The 21907-nt window shown below is 35.4% G+C and overlaps 1 protein-coding gene across 1 annotated transcript in view; it reads left to right on the plus strand.

Annotated features, from left to right (window-relative positions):
* cadpsa (Ca2+-dependent activator protein for secretion a) overlaps nucleotides 1-21907 on the plus strand; it is a 144483-nt gene that overhangs the window by 68958 nt on the left and 53618 nt on the right. Inside the window, 4 exon segments of the mRNA XM_028446810.1 lie at nucleotides 8899-8909; nucleotides 8912-8961; nucleotides 11714-11837; nucleotides 13137-13205. Coding sequence (XP_028302611.1) covers nucleotides 8899-8909; nucleotides 8912-8961; nucleotides 11714-11837; nucleotides 13137-13205 — 254 coding nt within the window.

Consider the following 21907-nt stretch of genomic DNA (forward strand, 5'->3'; position numbering starts at 1 on the left):
AGAACCAGATTAAACACTTCAGGTTATAACCAGATTAAACACTTCAGGTTAGAACCAGATTACACACTTCAGGTTAGAACCAGATTACACACTTCAGGTTAGAACCAGATTAAACACTTCAGATTGTAACCAGATTAAACAATTCAGTTATAACCAGATTACACACTTCAGGTTAGAACCAGATCAAACACTTCAGGTTAGAACCAGATTACACACTTCAGGTTAGAACCAGATTACACACACTTCAGGTTAGAACCAGATTAAACACTTCAGGTTAGAACCAGATTACACACTTCAGGTTAGAACCAGATTACACACTTCAGGTTAGAACCAGATTAAACACTTCAGGTTATAACCAGATTACACACTTCAGGTTAGAACCAGATTAAACACTTCAGGTTATAACCAGATTAAACACTTCAGGTTAGAACCAGATTACACACTTCAGGTTAGAACCAGATTAAACACTTCAGGTTAGAACCAGATTAAACACTTCAGGTTAGAACCAGATTAAACACTTCAGGTTAGAACCAGATATACACTTCAGGTTAGAACACACTCAGGTAAACCATTACACACTTCAGGTATAACCAGATTAACACTTCAGGTTAGAACCAGATTATAACACTTCAGGTTAGAACCAGATTAACACTTCAGGTTAGAACCGATTAACACTTCAGGTTATAACCAGATTAAACACTTCAGGTTAGAACCAGATTACACACTTCAGGTTAGAACCAGATTACACACTTCAGGTTATAACAGATTAAACACTTCAGGTTATAACCAGATTAACACACTTCAGGTTAGAACCAGATTAAACACTTCAGATTGTAACCAGATTAAAACATTCAGGTTAGAACCAGATTAAACACTTCAGATTAGAACCAGATTAAACACTTCAGATTGTAACCAGATTAAACTTCAGAGAGAACCGATATAAACACTTCAGATTAGAACCAGATTAAACACTTCAGGTTAGAACCAGATTACACCACTTCAGGTTAGAACCAGATTACACACTTCAGATTGTAAACCAGATTAAAAACCTTCAGGTTAAACCAATTACACACTTCAGGTCTAGAACCAGATTACAAACTTCAGGTTAGAACCAGATTAACACACTTCAGGTTAGAACCAGATTAAACACTTCAGGTTAGACCCAGATTACACACTTCAGGTTAGAACCAGATTACACACTTCAGGTTAGAACCAGATTAAACACTTCAGGTTATAACAGATTACACACTTCAGGTTATAAACCAGATTACACACTTCAGGTTAGAACCAGATACACACTTCAGGTTAGCACAGATTAAACACTTCAGGTTAGAACCAGATTAAACACTTCAGGTTATAACCAGATTAAACACTTCAGGGGTTAGAACCAGATTACACACTTAGGTTAGAACCAGATTACACACTTCAGGTTATAACCAGATTTACAACACTTCAGGTTATAACCAGATTACACACTTCAGGTTAGAACCAGATTAAACACTTCAGATTGTAACCAGATTAAACACTTCAGGTTAGAACCAGATTAAACACTTCAGATTAGAACCAGATTAAACACTTCAGATTGTAACCAGATTAAAACACTTCAGATTAGAACCAGATTAAACACTTCAGATTAGAACCAGATTAAACACTTCAGGTTAGAACCAGATTACACACTTCAGGTTAGAACCAGATTACACACTTCAGGTTAGAACCAGATTAAACACTTCAGGTTATAACCAGATTACACACTTCAGGTAGAACCAGATTACACACTTCAGGTTAGAACCAGATTAAACACTTCAGGTTAGAAACCAGATTAAACACTTCAGGTTATAACCAGATTAAACACTTCAGGTTAGAACCAGATTACACACTTCAGGTTAGACCAGATTACAACACTTCAGGTTAGAACCAGATTAAACACTTCAGATTGTAACCAGATTAAACACTTCAGTTTATAACCAGATTACACACTTCAGGTTAGAACCAGATTAAACACTTCAGGTTAGAACCAGATTACACACTTCAGGTTAGAACCAGATTACACACTTCAGGTTAGAACCAGATTAAACACTTCAGGTTAGAACCAGATTACACACTTCAGGTTAGAACCAGATTAAACACTTCAGGTTAGAACCAGATTAAACACTTCAGGTTATAACCAGATTACACACTTCAGGTTAGAACCAGATTAAACACTTCAGGTTATAACCAGATTAAACACTTCAGGTTAGAACCAGATTACACACTTCAGGTTAGAACCAGATTAAACACTTCAGGTTAGAACCAGATTAAACACTTCAGGTTAGAACCAGATTAAACACTTCAGGTTAGAACCAGATTATACACTTCAGGTTAGAACCAGATTACACACTTCAGGTTATAACCAGATTAAACACTTCAGGTTAGAACCAGATTATACACTTCAGGTTAGAACCAGATTAAACACTTCAGGTTAGAACCAGATTAAACACTTCAGGTTATAACCAGATTAAACACTTCAGGTTAGAACCAGATTACACACTTCAGGTTAGAACCAGATTACACACTTCAGGTTATAACCAGATTAAACACTTCAGGTTATAACCAGATTACACACTTCAGGTTAGAACCAGATTAAACACTTCAGATTGTAACCAGATTAAACACTTCAGGTTAGAACCAGATTAAACACTTCAGATTAGAACCAGATTAAACACTTCAGATTGTAACCAGATTAAACACTTCAGATTAGAACCAGATTAAACACTTCAGATTAGAACCAGATTAAACACTTCAGGTTAGAACCAGATTACACACTTCAGGTTAGAACCAGATTACACACTTCAGATTGTAACCAGATTAAACACTTCAGGTTATAACCAGATTACACACTTCAGGTTAGAACCAGATTACACACTTCAGGTTAGAACCAGATTAAACACTTCAGGTTAGAAACCAGATTAAACACTTCAGGTTATAACCAGATTAAACACTTCAGGTTAGAACCAGATTAAACACTTCAGATTAGAACCAGATTACACACTTCAGGTTAGAACCAGATTAAACACTTCAGATTGTAACCAGATTAAACACTTCAGTTTATAACCAGATTACACACTTCAGGTTAGAACCAGATTAAACACTTCAGGTTAGAACCAGATTACACACTTCAGGTTAGAACCAGATTAAACACTTCAGATTGTAAACCAGATTAAACACTTCAGTTATAACCAGATTACACACTTCAGGTTAGACCAGATTAAACACTTCAGGTTAGAACCAGATTACCACTTCAGGTTAGAACCAGATTAAACACTTCAGGTTATAACCAGATTACACACACTTCAGGTTAGAACCAGATTAAACACTTCAGATTGGAACCAGATTAAACCACTTCAGGTAGAACCAGATTAAACACTTCAGATTAGAACCAGATTAACACTTAAGATTGTAACCAATTAAACACTCAGAATTAAGAACCAGATTAAACACTTCAGATTAGAACCAGATTAAACACTTCAGGTTAGAACCAGATTAAACACTTCAGGTTATAACCAGATTACACACTTCAGGTTAGAACCAGATTAAACACTTCAGGTTATAACCAGATTAAACACTTCAGGTTAGACCAGATTACACACTTCAGGTTAGAACCAGATTAAACACTTCAGGTTAGAACCAGATTAACACTTCAGGTTAGAACCAGATTAAACACTTCAGGTTAGAACCAGATTATACACTTCATGTTAGAACCAGATACACACTTCAGGTTATAACCAGATTAAACACTTCAGGTTTAGAACCAGATTATACACTTCAGGTTAGAACCAGATTAAACACTTCAGGTTAGAACAGATTAAACACTTCAGGTTATAACCAGATTAAACACTTCAGGTTAGAACCAGATTACACACTTCAGGTTAGAACCAGATTACACACTTCAGGTTATAACCAGATTAAACACTTCAGGTTATAACCAGATTACACACTTTCAGGTTAGAAACCAGATTAAACACTTCAGATTGTAACCAGATTAAACACTTCAGGTTAGAACCAGATTAAACACTTCAGATTAGAACCAGATTAAACACTTCAGATTGTAACCAGATTAAACACTTCAGATTAGAACCAGATTAAACACTTCAGATTAGAACCAGATTAAACACTTCAGGTTAGAACCAGATTACACACTTCAGGTTAGAACCAGATTACACACTTCAGGTTAGAACCAGATTAAACACTTCAGGTTATAACCAGATTACACACTTCAGGTTAGAACCAGATTACACACTTCAGGTTAGAACCAGATTAAACACTTCAGGTTATAACCAGATTACACACTTCAGGTTAGAACCAGATTACACACTTCAGGTTAGAACCAGATTAAACACTTCAGGTTAGAACCAGATTAAACACTTCAGGTTATAACCAGATTAAACACTTCAGGTTAGAACCAGATTACACACTTCAGGTTAGAACCAGATTACACACTTCAGGTTAGAACCAGATTAAACACTTCAGATTGTAACCAGATTAAACACTTCAGTTTATAACCAGATTACACACTTCAGGTTAGAACCAGATTAAACACTTCAGGTTAGAACCAGATTACACACTTCAGGTTAGAACCAGATTACACACTTCAGGTTAGAACCAGATTAAACACTTCAGGTTATAACCAGATTACACACTTCAGGTTAGAACCAGATTAAACACTTCAGATTGTAACCAGATTAAACACTTCAGGTTAGAACCAGATTAAACACTTCAGATTAGAACCAGATTAAACACTTCAGATTGTAACCAGATTAAACACTTCAGATTAGAACCAGATTAAACACTTCAGGTTAGAACCAGATTACACACTTCAGGTTAGAACCAGATTACACACTTCAGGTTAGAACCAGATTAAACACTTCAGGTTATAACCAGATTACACACTTCAGGTTAGAACCAGATTACACACTTCAGGTTAGAACCAGATTACACACTTCAGGTTAGAACCAGATTACACACTTCAGGTTAGAACCAGATTAAACACTTCAGATTGTAACCAGATTAAACACTTCAGTTTATAACCAGATTACACACTTCAGGTTAGAACCAGATTAAACACTTCAGGTTAGAACCAGATTACACACTTCAGGTTAGAACCAGATTACACACTTCAGGTTAGAACCAGATTAAACACTTCAGGTTATAACCAGATTACACACCTTCAGGTTAGAACCAGATTAAACACTTCAGATTGTAACCAGATTAAACACTTCAGGTTAGAACCAGATTAAACACTTCAGATTAGAACCAGATTAAACACTTCAGATTGTAACCAGATTAAACACTTCAGATTAGAACCAGATTAAACACTTCAGATTAGAACCAGATTAAACACTTCAGGTTAGAACCAGATTAAACACTTCAGGTTATAACCAGATTACACACTTCAGGTTAGAACCAGATTAAACACTTCAGGTTATAACCAGATTAAACACTTCAGGTTAGAACCAGATTACACACTTCAGGTTAGAACCAGATTAAACACTTCAGGTTAGAACCAGATTAAACACTTCAGGTTAGAACCAGATTACACACTTCAGGTTAGAACCAGATTACACACTTCAGGTTAGAACCAGATTAAACACTTCAGATTGTAACCAGATTAAACACTTCAGTTTATAACCAGATTACACACTTCAGGTTAGAACCAGATTAAACACTTCAGGTTAGAACCAGATTACACACTTCAGGTTAGAACCAGATTAAACACTTCAGATTGTAACCAGATTAAACACTTCAGTTTATAACCAGATTACACACTTCAGGTTAGAACCAGATTAAACACTTCAGGTTAGAACCAGATTACACACTTCAGGTTAGAACCAGATTACACACTTCAGGTTAGAACCAGATTAAACACTTCAGGTTATAACCAGATTACACACTTCAGGTTAGAACCAGATAAACACTTCAGATTGTAACCAGATTAAACACTTCAGGTTAGAACCAGATTAAACACTTCAGATTAGAACCAGATTAAACACTTCAGATTGTAACCAGATATAAAACACTTCAGATTAGAACCAGATTAAACACTTCAGATTAGAACCAGATTAAACACTTCAGGTTAGAACCAGATTAAACACTTCAGGTTATAACCAGATACACACTTCAGGTAGAACCAGATTAAACACTTCAGGTTATAACCAGATTAAAACACTTCAGTAGGTTAGAAACCAGATTACACACTTCAGGTTAGAACCAGATTAAACACTTCAGGTTAGAACCAGATTAAACACTTCAGGTTAGAACCAGATTAACACTTCAGGTTATAACCAGATTATAAACACTTCAGGTTAGAACCAGATTATACACTTCAGGTTAGAACCAGATTAAACACTTCAGTTAGAACCAATTATACACTTCAGGTAGAACCAGATTAAACACTTCAGGTTAACAAGATAAAACACTTCAGGTTAGAACCAGATTACACACTTCAGGTTAGAACCAGATTAACACTTCAGGTTATAACCAGATTAAACACTTCAGGTTATAACCAGATTAACACACTTCAGGTTAGAACCCAGATTAAACACGTCAGATTGTAACCAGATTAAACACTTCAGGTTAGATAGAACCAGATTTAAACACTTCAGATTAGAACCAGATTAAACACTTCAGATTGTAACCAGATTAAACACTTCAGATAGAACCAGCTTTAACACACTTCAGATTAGAACCAGACTAAACACTTCAGGTTAGAACCAGATTACACCACTTCAGGTTAGAACCAGATTACACACTTCAGGTAGAACCAGATTAAACAACTTCAGGTTATAACCAGGTTACACACTTCCGGTTAGAACCAGATTACACACTTCAGGTTAGAACCAGATTAAACACTTCAGGTTCTAAACCAGATTACACCACTTCAGGTTAGAACCAGATTACACACTTCAGGTTAGACCCAGATTACAACACTTCAGGTTAGAACCAGATTAAACACTTCAGGTTATAACCAGATTAAACACTCAGGTTAGAACCAGATTACACACTTCAGGTTAGAACCAGATACACACTTCAGGTTAGAACCAGATTAAACACTTCAGATTGTAACCAGATTAAACACTTCAGTTATAACCAGATTACACACTTCAGGTTAGAACCAGATTAAACACTTCAGGTTAGAACCAGATTAACACACTTCAGGTTAGAACCAGATTACACACTTCAGGTTAGAACCAGATATAAACCTTCAGGTTATAACCAGATTACACACTTCAGGTTAGAACCAGATTAAAACACGTCAGATTGTAACCAGATTAAACACTTCAGGTTAGAACCAGATTAAACACTTCAGATTAGAACCAGATTAAAACACTTCAGATGTAACCAGATTAAAACACTTCAGATTAGAACCAGATTAAACACTTCAGGTTAGAAACCAGATTACACATTCAGGTTAGAACCAGAATTACACACTTCAGGTTAGAACCAGATTAAACACTTCAGGTTATAACCAGATTACACACTTCAGGTTAGAACCAGATTACACACTTCAGGTTAGAACCAGATTACACACTTCAGGTTAGAACCAGATTACACACTTCAGGTTAGAACCAGATTAAACACTTCAGATTGTAACCAGATTAAACACTTCAGTTTATAACCAGATTACACACTTCAGGTTAGAACCAGATTAAACACTTCAGGTTAGAACCAGATTACACACTTCAGGTTAGAACCAGATTACAACTTCAGGTTAGAACCAGATTAAACACTTCAGGTTATAACCAGATTACACACTTCAGGTTAGAACCAGATTAAACACTTCAGATTGTAACCAGATTAAACACTTCAGGTTAGAACCAGATTAAACACTTCAGATTAGAACCAGATTAAACACTTCAGATTGTAACCAGATTAAACACTTCAGATTAGAACCAGATTACACACTTCAGATTAGAACCAGATTAAACACTTCAGGTTAGAACCAGATTAACACTTCAGGTTAGAACCAGATTAAACACTTCAGGTTATAACCAGATTACACACTTCAGGTTAGAACCAGATTAAAACACTTCAGGTTATAACCAGATTAAACACTTCAGGTTAGAACCAGATTACACACTTCAGGTTAGAACCAGATTAACACTTCAGGTTAGAACCAGATTAAACACTTCAGGTTAGAACCAGATTACACACTTCAGGTTAGAACCAGATTTAAACACTTCAGGTTATAACCAGATTAAACACTTCAGGTTAGAACCAGATTATACACTTCAGGTTAGAACCAGATTACCACACTTCAGGTTATAACCAGATTACACACTTCAGGTTATAACCAGATTAAACACTTCAGGTTAGAACCGAGATTATACACTTCAGGTTAGAACCAGATTACACACTTCAGGTTATAACCAGATACACACTTCAGGTTATAACCAGATTACACCACTTCAGATTGTAACCAGATTACACCACTTTAGGTTAGAACCAGATTACACACTTCAGGTTAGAACCAGATTAAAACATTCAGGTTATAACCAGATTACCACACTTCAGGTTTAGAACCAGATTAAACACTTCAGATTGTAACCAGATTAAACCCTTCAGATTAGAACCCGATTAAACACTTCAGATTATAACCAGATTAAACACTTCAGATTCTAACCAGATTAAACACTTCAGATTAGAAACCAGATAAACACTTCAGGTTAGAATAATATTAAACACTTCAGGTTAGAAACCAGATTAAACACTTCAGGTTAGAACAGATTATAAACACTTCAGGTTAGAACCAGATTACACACTTCAGATTAGAACAGATTAAACACTTCAGCTTAGTTAATCCTGACTCAGTAGATTATGTTTCTGACAACTGACGACATCTTTAAATAAATCTCATATCCATAGATACTGTTTTCCTTTGGACGACCAGAGGGGGCGCTCAAAGCAACTCTTTCACTGCTTGAGAGGGTAAATATACTTGATTTTTATTAATATTACTATATATATATATATATAATTTTTTTTAATCCAGACTTCTGCTTTGGTCAATAAAACATATCAGTATGAGGGAACAAAAGGAGATGTAGATGTTTTTTTTTTTTAATTATCTATTTCATAATCTTAGTTGTACAAGAATTTTTTTTTTCCTTAATTTTTGTTATAATACATTTTTTTTTTTTTTTTAATATTATAAGTTTTTTTTTTGTAATATGGCAATTCATTTTTTGTGAATTCTAAGTTTATTTTTGTAATATAAGTTTATACAGATAATGTATTTTTTATATCCAGACTTTTGCTTTAGTTAATAAAACATAAAACCATAAAAAGAGGTTTGGATTTACAGATGCTGGTCCTATAATTAGAATATCATGAAAAAGTTGTTTTATTTCAGTAATTCTATTCATAAAGTGAAACTTGTATATTATATTCATTCATTTCACACAGACTGATATATTTCAAATGTTTATGTATTTTAATGTTAATGATTATAACTGACAACTAATGAAAACCTCAGATTGACTATCTCAGAAAATTAGAATATTATGAACAGGTTGAATATTAAAGACACCTGGTTCACCTGTAAAGACCTTTAAATGGTCTCCAGACTAGTTCTGTAGGTCTACACAATCATGGAGAAAACTGCTGAGCGACGTTTTCAAAAGACGACCATTGACACCTGAACAAGGAGGACCAGACACAAAGGTCATGGCTAAAGAGTCTGACTGTTCACAGAGCTCTGTGTCCCAGACATTAATAGAGGTGAAGGGAAGGAAAAGATGTGTAGAAAATAGTGTACAAGCACTAGTGATAGCCACGCCCCCTGGAGAGGATTGTGAAACTAAACCCATTCAAAATGTGGAGGAGATTCAGAAAGAGTGACTGTAGCTGGAGTCAGAGCTTCAAGAACCACCACGTACAGACGTATGTAAGACATGGTTTCAGCTGTAGCATTCCTGGTGTCAAACCACTCTTGAACCAGAGACAGCGTCAGAAGCGTCTCGTCTGGGCTAAAGACAAAAAGGACTGGACTGCTGCTGAGTCGTCCAAAGTGATGTTCTCTGATCAAAGTACATTTAGCATATTCTTAGAGATCAAGGTCCCAGAGTCTGGAGGAAGAGAGGAGAGGAACAGAATCCACGTTGCTTGAGGTGGAGTGTAAAGTTTCCACAGTCAGTGATGGTTTGTGGTGTCATGTCATGTGCTGGTGTTGGTCCACTGTGTTTCCTTAGGTCCAAGGTCAACGTAGCTGTCTACCAGGAAGTTTTAGATAAATGCTTCCTGCTGCTGACCAACTTTATGGAGATGCACATTTCATTTTCCAACAGGACCTAACACCTGCATACAGTGCTAATGCTATCAGTACCTGGTTTAAGGACCATGGCATCCCTGTTTTTGATTGGTCAGTAAACTCACCTGACCTTAACCACATAGAACATCTATGAGATATTGTGAAGAGGAAGATGTGAGACACCAGACCCAACAATGCAGAAGAGCTGAAGGTCACTATCAGAACAACCTGGGCTCTCATAACACCTGAGCAGTACCACAGACTGATCCACTCTATGCCCCGCCCATTGCTGCAGTAATTCAGACAAAAGGATCCTCAACTAAGTATTGAGTACATGATCATACTTTTCATCTTCATACTTTTCAGTTGGCCAACATTTCTACAAATCTTTTTTTTTGTATCGGTCTTAAGTAATATTAAATTTTCTGAGATACAGAATTATGTTTCATTAGTTTTCAGTTATAATCATCAAAATTAAAAGAAATAACCATTTGAAATAAATCAGTCTGTGTTTAATGAATGAATATAATATACAAGTTTCACTTTTTGAATAGAATTACTGAAATAAATCAACTTTTTCATGATATTCTAATTATATGACCAGCACCTGTATTTATTTATTTTAAAATCTTATTTTTTTTTCAATATGATATTCAAAAGATACAAAAAACAAAAATAAAAATCCCACCATTGGTGCAGTCATGCAGTATCACTATACTGTTATAATAATATTTATTTCATTTTATTTATTTATTTAATGTAATGTAATGAATTTTTAAATTATTTCTTTTTGCCGTGTGTGTGTGTGTGCGTGTGTGTGTGGTCTGTGTGTGTGTGTGTGTAACGTTCGTGTTGTGTGTGTGTGTGTAATGTCCATGTTGTGTGTGTGTGTGTGTAACGTCCGTGTGTGTGTGTGTGTGTGTAACGTCCATGTTGTGTGTGTGTGTATGTGTGTGTGTGTGTGTGCGTGTATAACGTCCATGTTGTGTGTGTGTGTGTGTGTGTGTTGTGTGTGTAACGTCCGTGTTGTGTGTGTGTGTGTAACGTCCGTGTTGTGTGTGTGTGTATGTGTGTGTGTAACGTCCGTGTTGTGTGTGTGTGTGTGTGTAACGTCCATGTTGTGTGTGTGTGTGTGTTTGTAACGTCCATGTTGTGTGTGTGTGTGTGTGTAACGTCCGTGTTGTGTGTGTGTGTAACGTCCATGTTGTGTGTGTGTGTGTGTGTGTTTAACGTCCGTGTGTGTGTGTGTGTGTGTGTAACGTCCGTGTGTGTGGTGTGTGTGTGTGTGTTGTGTGTGTGTGTAAAACATCCATGTTATGTGTGTGTAACGTCCATGTTGTGTGTGTGTGTGTGTGTGTGTGTGTAAAACATCCATGTTGTGTGTGTGTAACGTCCATGTTGTGTGTGTGTGTGTGTGTTGAACATGTCCAGGTTCTGATGAAGGACATCGTGACTCCAGTTCCTCAGGAGGAGGTAAAAGCTGTGATCCGTAAGTGTCTGGAACAAGCAGCTCTGGTCAACTACCAACGACTCTCAGAATACGCCAAACTGGAAGGTAAGCAGCTGTTTAAGCCCCGCCCCTCCATAGTCTCCATGCATACACTGTCAGCTTTTATTATAAGAAAATGTAAAAATGCATTCATGAGACGATGCTGAGCTTTCCCTCTGGTCTCCATCTCTGGTTTTCCTAAAATGTTTCATGTTTAATTTGTCCTTTGATGATTTTATGACAATTTCACACAATCAGCAGATTTTCTAATGACTTTATTGTGTTGTTTATTCCTGAAACTAAACTGCAAACTATGAATTAACTGCTTAATTCATCGTAACTAAGCCAATGTTTTATGAAAAAAAAAGATGACTGAGATTAAAGTTTAAATTTGAAAAAATATGAGAATAAAGCCCTACTGTCACATGAAAAAATACATATTAAATACATATTAAATATTACAACTTCATTTTGGTAATTACAAATTGTGATAATGTTACTAGTTTAATCTATAAATACACATTTATTCTTGTACCACAAATTTATTTTGTAATGAAACTATTAATTTTATCTATTAAAAGTTTACTTTCATAGTAATATAAGTACATTTTTTGTATTATTACAATTTTTTTTTGTAATATTTTAAATTTATTTTCTGTAATTTTACTATTATTTTATAATTTTTTTGTAATATTCTATAGTTTATTTTTTTAATTTGACATTTTTTGTAATATAAGTTAATTTTTTGTAATTTTACAGTTTATTTTGTAATATTATGCTTATTTTATAAGTTTATTTTTGTAATATTACATTTTATTTTTTATATTCTAAATTTATTTTTATATTCTAAATTTATTTTTTCTAATATTATGCTTAATATAATATAAGCAAATATTTTTGTATTATTACATTTTATTTTTTGTAATATTTTAAATGTGTTTTTTATTTTGCAATTTTTTAAATATAAGTACATTTTGGTAATGTTACAGTTATTTTTGTAATATTATAAGTTTGTTTTTGTGGTATTATAGTTTATTTTTTATATTCTAAGTTTACTTTTTTAATATTTTAAATTTATTTTTGTAATATTACAATTTATTTTTGTAATATTCTAAGTTTATATTTTGTAATATTACAATTTATTTTTTTTTAATTTTATTTATTTTTATTTATCTCAGTCTCGACTCATTCTAAATCTGAAATAAAAACTTTTCCGAGGTGAAGGTGAATTTTTCCCGATCATCCTTAACCTCCATTGTTCTGACCCCTGGTGACCTTTATGACCCCCGGTGACCCCTGGTGACCCTAATTGCTCCTCCGCTGACCCTGTCCTGCATGCCTCGGTATCCTCTCTTTCTTCTCTAGGGAAAAAGAGAGAGATGTACGAGCATCCTGTCTTCTGTTTGGCTTCTCAAGTGATGGATTTAACCATTCGTGAGTACATTCCTCCTCTTCCTCTTCCTCTTCCTCCTCTTCCTTTTCCTCGACCGATAAACTTCCTGATTCTTCTTCTGCAGCTCTGACACCTCAGATGTTCCTGTGTCGTTGCTTTGTTGTTGACTTCTTCCAGCTCAACCACCTGTTCATTGTCTGACACTTGAATGCATTTTTACTTCTATGTCAGATCTGTAATAAGCAGGGTACACACATCAGGGTTCTCCACATCTGCACAGATGTTTAATCTGTTACAGACTCACACATTCAAATAAAACATCAACCACACACACACACACACACACACACAGAACTCATACAGGACTTTTACAAACCAAGGGTTTCTGTGATATAATATTTCACTGCACAATTATCGTGTCATTTTTTTTTATTTATGATTTTTATGAAGAAAAACCATTGAATTGTGCTAACATTAGCATAGCACATAAATTCCTGGTCACTAGGTGTATGAATACTATATGATGAGAAGTTCGGAGCCCTTTTTTTTGAAAAGACCCCCCCTTTTTTCGGGAATTTACATTAACGTTGTTTTCTCATTTATCTGTGAGTCAAATATTGCGACAGTAGGTGGTACCGAATCATTGACAAATACCAATATATGAATTGGGCCCATTACTCTGTATGTGCCTCAAGGGGCCCCATTTTTTAAATAACTCCTCCTCCATTAATGCTCGTTGAATCGGGCTGTAATCTGACATGGATATTCTATGAGCGGATGTCTAGAGCCTCTTTGAGACCTTTTCCCGTCATTTCTAAATGTATCAGAACATAGTCGTGTGATATATTGTTTCAAAGGCAATTCAACGTAGATTATGATTTTACCTGGAACCGAGTTCTCAGGAACGTGGTAAGTGCTATTCGGTGCGGAGCTGTAGTTCATCAGAAGTTGTTATGAAACATATTGGACACTTTGATAGATGTATTTATTTCTTTTTTACTGAATCATAATGTGTTTTAAAAGCACAAGTTTAACTTTTTGGAAAAATGTAATTTGGCAGTTTGATATTAATGCACTTGTGTTTGATATTTGTGCTTGAATTACAGTTAGTTACCATTTACTTGTTCTCACAAGTTTTAAAAAATAAATGAATAAATACATTGTATTTCATACCATTCTGTACTTCACATTGCGATATATTGGGATGTACTGTATACTGTTTAGTGTCAGGATAAATTGTATCGTGACACGCAAATCATGAATCGTATCGTATCGTCAGATTCATGGCACACACCCAGGTATTTTTACACGATACATAACACATACATTACCCCCCCACCCCCATTAAAAAAAAAGTTAGGTAGACGCATCATTTTTAAATAAATACCATCCACACAAAACCGCATAAATGTGTTATTTAGCGCCGTTATAAACATGCCAGGCCTGTAGTTGGCAGTATTTAAAAAAGGTTAGACCCATTCTGTACCGTTACAAGTAGCCGCCCACTGCCCAACATAAATAAGGGCTCAAATATGACGTTTATTCATTTGACGTCACAGACACTGCATTTTCATGTGATTGATAGGCCAAACCGTACAAAAATACAATATATTAGTTTTAGCAGATACCATCTACGTGTAGACAAGGCCTCAGTCCTCCACCGATCTTCCTCCAAGACGCAAATCTCACGTGAACCAACAAGATTTAACCACGTGATCTAATTCTGCGTTCCAAGTAACTCAGAACGGTGGATTTTCCGACCTCCTACTTGAAACAGTGACCTTGAACACCACCTGAAGTTGGATCTCCTACTCTAAAAATCTCATATTAATATCGTTCTGCCATGTTTGAGATATTTCCACGTGTTGCTGCTGCATTGGCTTCATTCTGTTCCATGTCACAAACATGATTCCCAAACCTGAGATGACCAGAAATAATAAAAACTATAGAAATAAATCTATTCAGGAACCACTAAATTAGTGTTTTTCAACCTTGGGGTCGGGACCACGTGTGGGGTCACATGAAGTTTAAATATAAGCCTGAAATTAAAAAAATAATAATTTTAATAGATTTTTGAATTTTAAAGTTTAAACAAAAAAAAAAAAATTTCACACTTTGTGAAATGTGAAATATAAATATTATATACTTAAACTAAAATGCAGTAAGAAAAATATCTGACTTCAAACATGATCAAAAACTATAAAAATTATTGATCAAAATGAGGTCACGATCCAAAAAGGTTGTGAACCACTGCATTAAATACTGTTTCATTCACTTATTTACAAAATGAGATTATTTAAAACGTGTGTTATCACTCATTCATTCCATCATTTTGATCTATAGATGTTTTTAAATAGTTTTCTAATTAGAGCGGTGCAGTCGGACATCAGGGGGGACCTATATTCAGAAATAAGAGAAACATCCTGATGACCTTAGTGTGTGTACCCGGCTTTAAACCAACAGTAGAAAAACACAAGGAATCCTCAGTGTTTAATGCATTAATCTGTGAATACAACAATGTAAACCTGTTCATTTGTTTTGCTTCTAAACAGCTTGTGTCTACGTCTGAAGATCTAAGTCTATGTCCAGATGTGTCGGCTGGTTATTTTCAGTCAGTGTGTGTGTGATCTCTGATGCATGTCGTCCACATGTTTCTGCCTCTGCGGTCTGTTGTTTCTTAACTCTGTCTTGTCTCTTTTCACTTCTTCACCATCCATAAAACCTTTGTTCTTAAATTGAACTTCTGAGTAGAAAAAGCTGAGGAGGCATCTTTCCTCCAATGGTGACTCAGCAGAAAACCCACCACAGACATTGTCACTGCATCACATTAAACAGTCACAGATTATTGGCTTGAGATAAAAGGAGGTGTGGAAAAGGAAAAATATATAAAACAAAAACACACCAAATGAGAGAAAAATACACAAAAATTTCATAAACACGTAAAACTACAACAAAAGCACAAAAACCAAGATAAAAAAGACTAAAAACTAATGAAACAACCACAAAAACACACTAAATGAGAGGAAAAATACACAAAAATACAAAAATACACAAAGTGATTTTGAAAACACAAAACTACAACAGAAACACACAAAGCAACCTAAAAAATGTATTAAACAACAAAATGCACCTAATAAGAGAAAAATACTCAAAATGATTTAAAAAAATACACAAAACTACAACCTAAAAAATGTATGAAACAACAACAAAAACACACCAAGTGAGAGAAAAATACCAAAAAACACAAAAAATATTTCATAAACACACAACTTTACAACAAAAAGACACAAAACAACAACAAAAATGTATAAAACAACAACAAAAATGCACCAAATGAGAAAAAAAAATAAAAACAACAAAATTACACAAAAAGATTTAAAAAAAATACACAAAAATAAAACTCACCAAAAAAGAGAAAAATACACAAAAGAAACAAAAATACACAAAGAAACACAAAAACACCAAATGATTTAAATAACACACAGTCAAACTGTGGTGAAAGGAACATACTGTAGATACAGGTGGGAACTGTCCATGGTGCTGAATAACTCAAACTAACGCTAAACACTTGCTTGTTTCTTACTTAAGTCTCGTCTGAAACTCACTTCAGGCTATTTATTTTTTTCCGCTCCATCCTCCAACTCCAACCTTATGATTTGTACTTTTAGAGCGGTGACGTTGGTATTAATCTCTGCTAACCTCAGACTGTGTGTAAGTGATGGAGCTCAACGCTCTCTGGGTGTCCTGATTTATCCACATAATGGATGACGTGTTAGCACTTTGGTTTCTACTATTGTGTTTCCACCTCAGATTCCATTATCACAATTATAACATGTATAAACCACTCAGCCACAACATTAGAGACACCTGCCTTGGCTTGAAATCAGTTTGGATGGAGTGTGAGGGGGCGTGGCCTCGTGCTGCTCACCGACACAACTTGGCACGAGGTGGTTAACGTGTGATGTGGTTGTTTGCACGTTTTAATGTTGAGGCTGAAGGGGATTTATGCTCTCCATCTTTAACAGAACTCCTCAGGTTCATCATCATCTTTATACCATGGCCGTTAAAAATTACCCCCCCCCCCCCCAACAAACCTCTGACATGTATTTTTCTGATGCGTTAGCGTGTTCTGAACATGAAATTATTGCATAAGTTGGGATGAACTTGTTGTTTTGGCATAAACTGTAGAGATGGCCTTGAAATATATTTGGAATCAATATGTTTCCTAATCAATTTTCACGTTTAACATTTTGGTCATATGTGGATCTGTGTACCAATAAAACACACAAATTACATGTTAATGTAATGTATTTATAATAATACCCCTTGTACACATTCAATGCTGCCAAATATAATCATTCATTCTTAATTTTGTCCATATTTCAGGTTTGATTGTAATTTCTGTATAATTTGACACTAAAACATAGTTTCTACTACTACGTTACCTACTCGCAAAATATGCAGGATTTGAACTTGTGATATTTGAGGGCCACAATGGACTTGCTGCGGGCGCGCTCATAGGGGTTACGCCGACGTTTCGCGGGGTGTGCGTGGGCACCGCCCCTTGCCAGGCTGCGGCCCGGTTTGCCGTCCGAGAACCTTAACCCGGTGGGATATGAATGAAAAATCTGAAGCTCTGACTCTGATCCTGACCAAAGTAAAAGAATGTCATCTATGTACTGTGTCTTCCCCACCATATGATTTTATCTAGGTAGACATTTTGGCTTGAAAACAACAAACTTCTACCTTTCTTTTGTTTATAGAAGTCAGAGCTTCAGATTTTTCATTCATATCTCAATAAAACAAACAACAACCTAAAGTTTAGTCTTGATTTGTCATCAGACAATATCAATTTCCTTGATCTGAAGATCTTTAAAGATAATGTTGGTGACTTACACACAACACATTCTGACACTTTTCCACCCTCCTTTATTGACAACACACCTTCTGATCAGTTTCAGAGTCAAACAAATCTGTGATTCAGCAAATGATTTCAGAAAAATGCCAAAGATCTGAGTCAGATTTCCAAAGAAGTAGTGTTGTGTTCAAGACCACACTATCCGAGACCAAGACAAGACCAAGACTTTCAGGAGCCGAGAACGAGTCAAGACCATAAACATCTTTTTTTAATGTAAAAAAATATACAAAGAAATAAAATGATGACAAGGTTCGACTGTTAAATAACAGTTTTAGTTTATTTTAAATACATTTGACGGAGAAAAAAGGTGCCTGCAAAAAATTTACTAAAATATTAAAACTACTACTGCTACTGATAAATTCACAATTATTCTACATATTTGCTGAATGTACAGCAAGTGTTTAAAAGTGTTTCTGCCAATAAATAACATGGCTGGTCACCTACACATCACAGAGTGTTTCTGCTGTGATTTTACAAATGTCTTATTTATGGTTCGTGAAACCAAATTTCACAACCAACAAGTTAGTGGACATGTTTAGCTCCGCCTCTCTCTTCTGCTTGTGTGTGTGTGTGTGTGTGTGTGTGTGTGTGTGTGTGTGTGTCACACACGTCACTCAGTCACATTAAGGAAGGTTGTGCTCATTATACGGGTGGATTAAAATGATCTCGTTCTTCTCCGTGTTATGATCACATTATAAAAACGTTTAGAAATAGAAGGAATTAGTGCTGGTCTCTAACGGTCTTGAGGGAAAATCCCGAGTCCGAGACGAGACCGAGTCAAAATGTTTCCGTGATGAGATTAAAATGTGGTCTCGAGACCAAGACCGGTCTCGACTAATACAACACTACAAAGACGACTATTGACACAGCTTACAACAAAGCAAACGATCTTCCTAGAGAGCAGCTACTGGTTAAAAAGCTAAATGATCAACAGTCACCTAATCAAGTGACCCATTTCTAAGAGAATCAGCTCCAGACCTTAAACCATAAACTGGTGAGAAGCTATCTTCTTCAAAGACTCTAGAGTAGGTTATCATAAATGTAGAAATTGCAATAATTATGACAACATGACAAGGACCAGGTACTTTACAGATGTTAACACAGGTAATTAAGTCTTTTATAAACTGCAACACTTGTTATGTAGTTTACAGTCTTGAACGTCTCTGTGGGTGTTTCTACATCAGGAAAACTAAGCATCAACTAAAAGTAAGATGAACATAAATACGCCATTAAAACAGAAAACCCACAATATCCTATGGCTGTACATTACAAAGAGGCTAATCATGGTAGCTGTAACTCTCTGAGCAAATACGATCAATCAGAGGAGGAGATAGATTCAAATCTCTTTTTGGTTATATACATTAAAAACAACACAATTTCCAGGTCTAAATTATGAACTAGATTTCTCTCCTTTTTTGTAGCTTTTCTGGGCTCTAATTTATGAAAATATCTATTTATCAGTCTTGTATAATGCATTTTTAATGTTCTTAAACATCACTGAATGAACTCCTCTACAGATTTGAATTGTAATTGTAACCTTTCACTTGGTCATGTGACCTGTTGAAAATCTTTAAAGGAAGCAGTTTGGCAACCATTTTGTTACTACCCTGATGAAGACGTGTTGGGCACAGTTTTTATGATTAAATAGTCCTCATGGAATAACTACAGTCTCTCTGAGTACCTCAGATCTTTGTGAAACTCTTTAAGTTGGATCCCCAAACTGCAGAGCACCAGGGAGACGCCACACACCTTTCTAACACGAGAAACCCATGAAACACTGCACGCTACAGTTTTCTGAATGACTTGTTAGGTTGATTGGAGTCTTTAAATTGGTCCGTAGGAGTGAATGTGAGTGTTTGTGTGTCTGTGTGTTTGACCTGTGATGGACTGGCACCCTGTCCAGGGTGTAACCCCACCTTGTGCCCAGTGATGAGCCAGGCACAGGCAGACCCCCACCACCCTAAAAAAGGACCAAGCGGCTCTAAAAATGGATGGATGGGCATATCATAAAATAATTCATATTTTTATTGTCTTTCATTGGAATGAGCTGAAGCCCCAACTTTAATTTTGTTCCCTATTTGTGTGTTTATTGATACACAGATGCTGCAATATGACCAAAAAATAATAATAATAATAATAATTCATTTTATTTATTAGTGCTTTTTTAAAAAGACACTTTTACAGTTAAAACAATTACACAGTAAATACAGAATACAGAAAATACGTGACAATCACAAGTTAAAAGATAGTTTGAAAAGGTTGAGTTTTTGATGTTAAACGTGAAAATGAATTAGGAAACATATTGATTCCAAAACACATTTCAAGGCTGTCTTATGACAAAACAATTTCATCCCAACCTCTTATACAATGTAAATGATTTCATGTTCAGAACACCCGAAAGAATCAGAAAAGTAGGGTGTCAGAGGTTTGTGGGGGTGCAGGTGCACACATAGCTATTGTAGTCTATGACTTTATTAAATCCAGTCACATTGGCAGCATTTTCTGGCCATGGTATGAATTTAGTCCTCTTACTAAATATGGTAACGGGATGATAAACTAACACATTATGACAGAAACATTGGTTCAAACTATTTTGTCTATAATAAAACTGTATTATTGATCATGATGTGTTGGCTTATTGGTTTATAATTAAAGCTACAGTGAGGTGCATCTTTAGCCCCGCCCCCTCACGTCAGAAAGCTTAGCGTAGGATCTGGACCACATTAGTGCATGATGAGTGTTCAGTGTTTACTTCCTGTTTACGACCCTCATCATTCTCATGCTTTCACAGCATCACCCAACAGCACCTTCAGGGTTAATTAACCTCACGATAATTAGGGCTGGGAAACAAACGTTCGTTTGGATACACTCACATTAATACTGGAAACATCACCAGTTAAAACAATAACGTCCAACCCAGCTCTAATTATGGCTTTTCTTCATGTTTGTGTCTCTAAAATCAGCATAAAACTGTGTTATTGATTAAGGATAAAGATATTAAAGCGTGTGTGATATTATCCTTTTTACATTTAGCTGGCTAACTTGCATGATTTTATTGTTTTATAATGTAAATACAGGTCACAACACATGTAAATAACAAGGTTAAAATACATGTGAACTCTGGAAGCTTCCCTGCTTGCAATTTGATCTGCATTAAGTCATTGGTAATCACTCTGTAATGAACCTAATGCCATGTAGCGCGACTGTGATCATTCATATTTTATTCAACACTTTATTTTTAATCCTATTTAATGCTGAAAAATTCATTTATTCTCCCGTAAAGCACATATTTATAATTGTTGGAGCTGATTTAAACTCAGTGTCCACTCGTCGTGATGGAAAGACTAATTTTAAGTAGAGATGGGCGATATTATCGGCCCGCCGATATTTGCATCGTTTTTACAACGTGTATTTTGTTCATGGCGTTACAGTCATATCTGGAATATCGTTTGGGATACGGGTCATTTCCTCTCAAAACAGGAAGTAGCAGAACGCACTCCTGCGACGCATCTGGAATTATAAAAATGTCTTGTTAAACTAAATTTTGTTTATAAATCAATGTCTGTAAGTGTTTTCAATCAGTCATTGACATATATATATATTATACAGTAGTTGTGCCTCGTTTAATACATATTTAACTTGCCTACAGGCTAACCGCTAAGCTAACGCTAACTCGCTCATTATCTATCTTAATCAATCTGCATCAGACATACTATATAACACGTGTTATATACTGTATGTGATGTTTGCTGTACAGTATTGAAAGAACATTGAATTTTATTGTTAACCATGATCAATGACTCCTTGTTTAATTCATTATTATTA

The sequence above is a fragment of the Gouania willdenowi genome, chromosome 5, assembly GCF_900634775.1.
Source record: "Gouania willdenowi chromosome 5, fGouWil2.1, whole genome shotgun sequence".
Lineage (NCBI taxonomy): Eukaryota > Metazoa > Chordata > Actinopteri > Blenniiformes > Gobiesocidae > Gouania > Gouania willdenowi.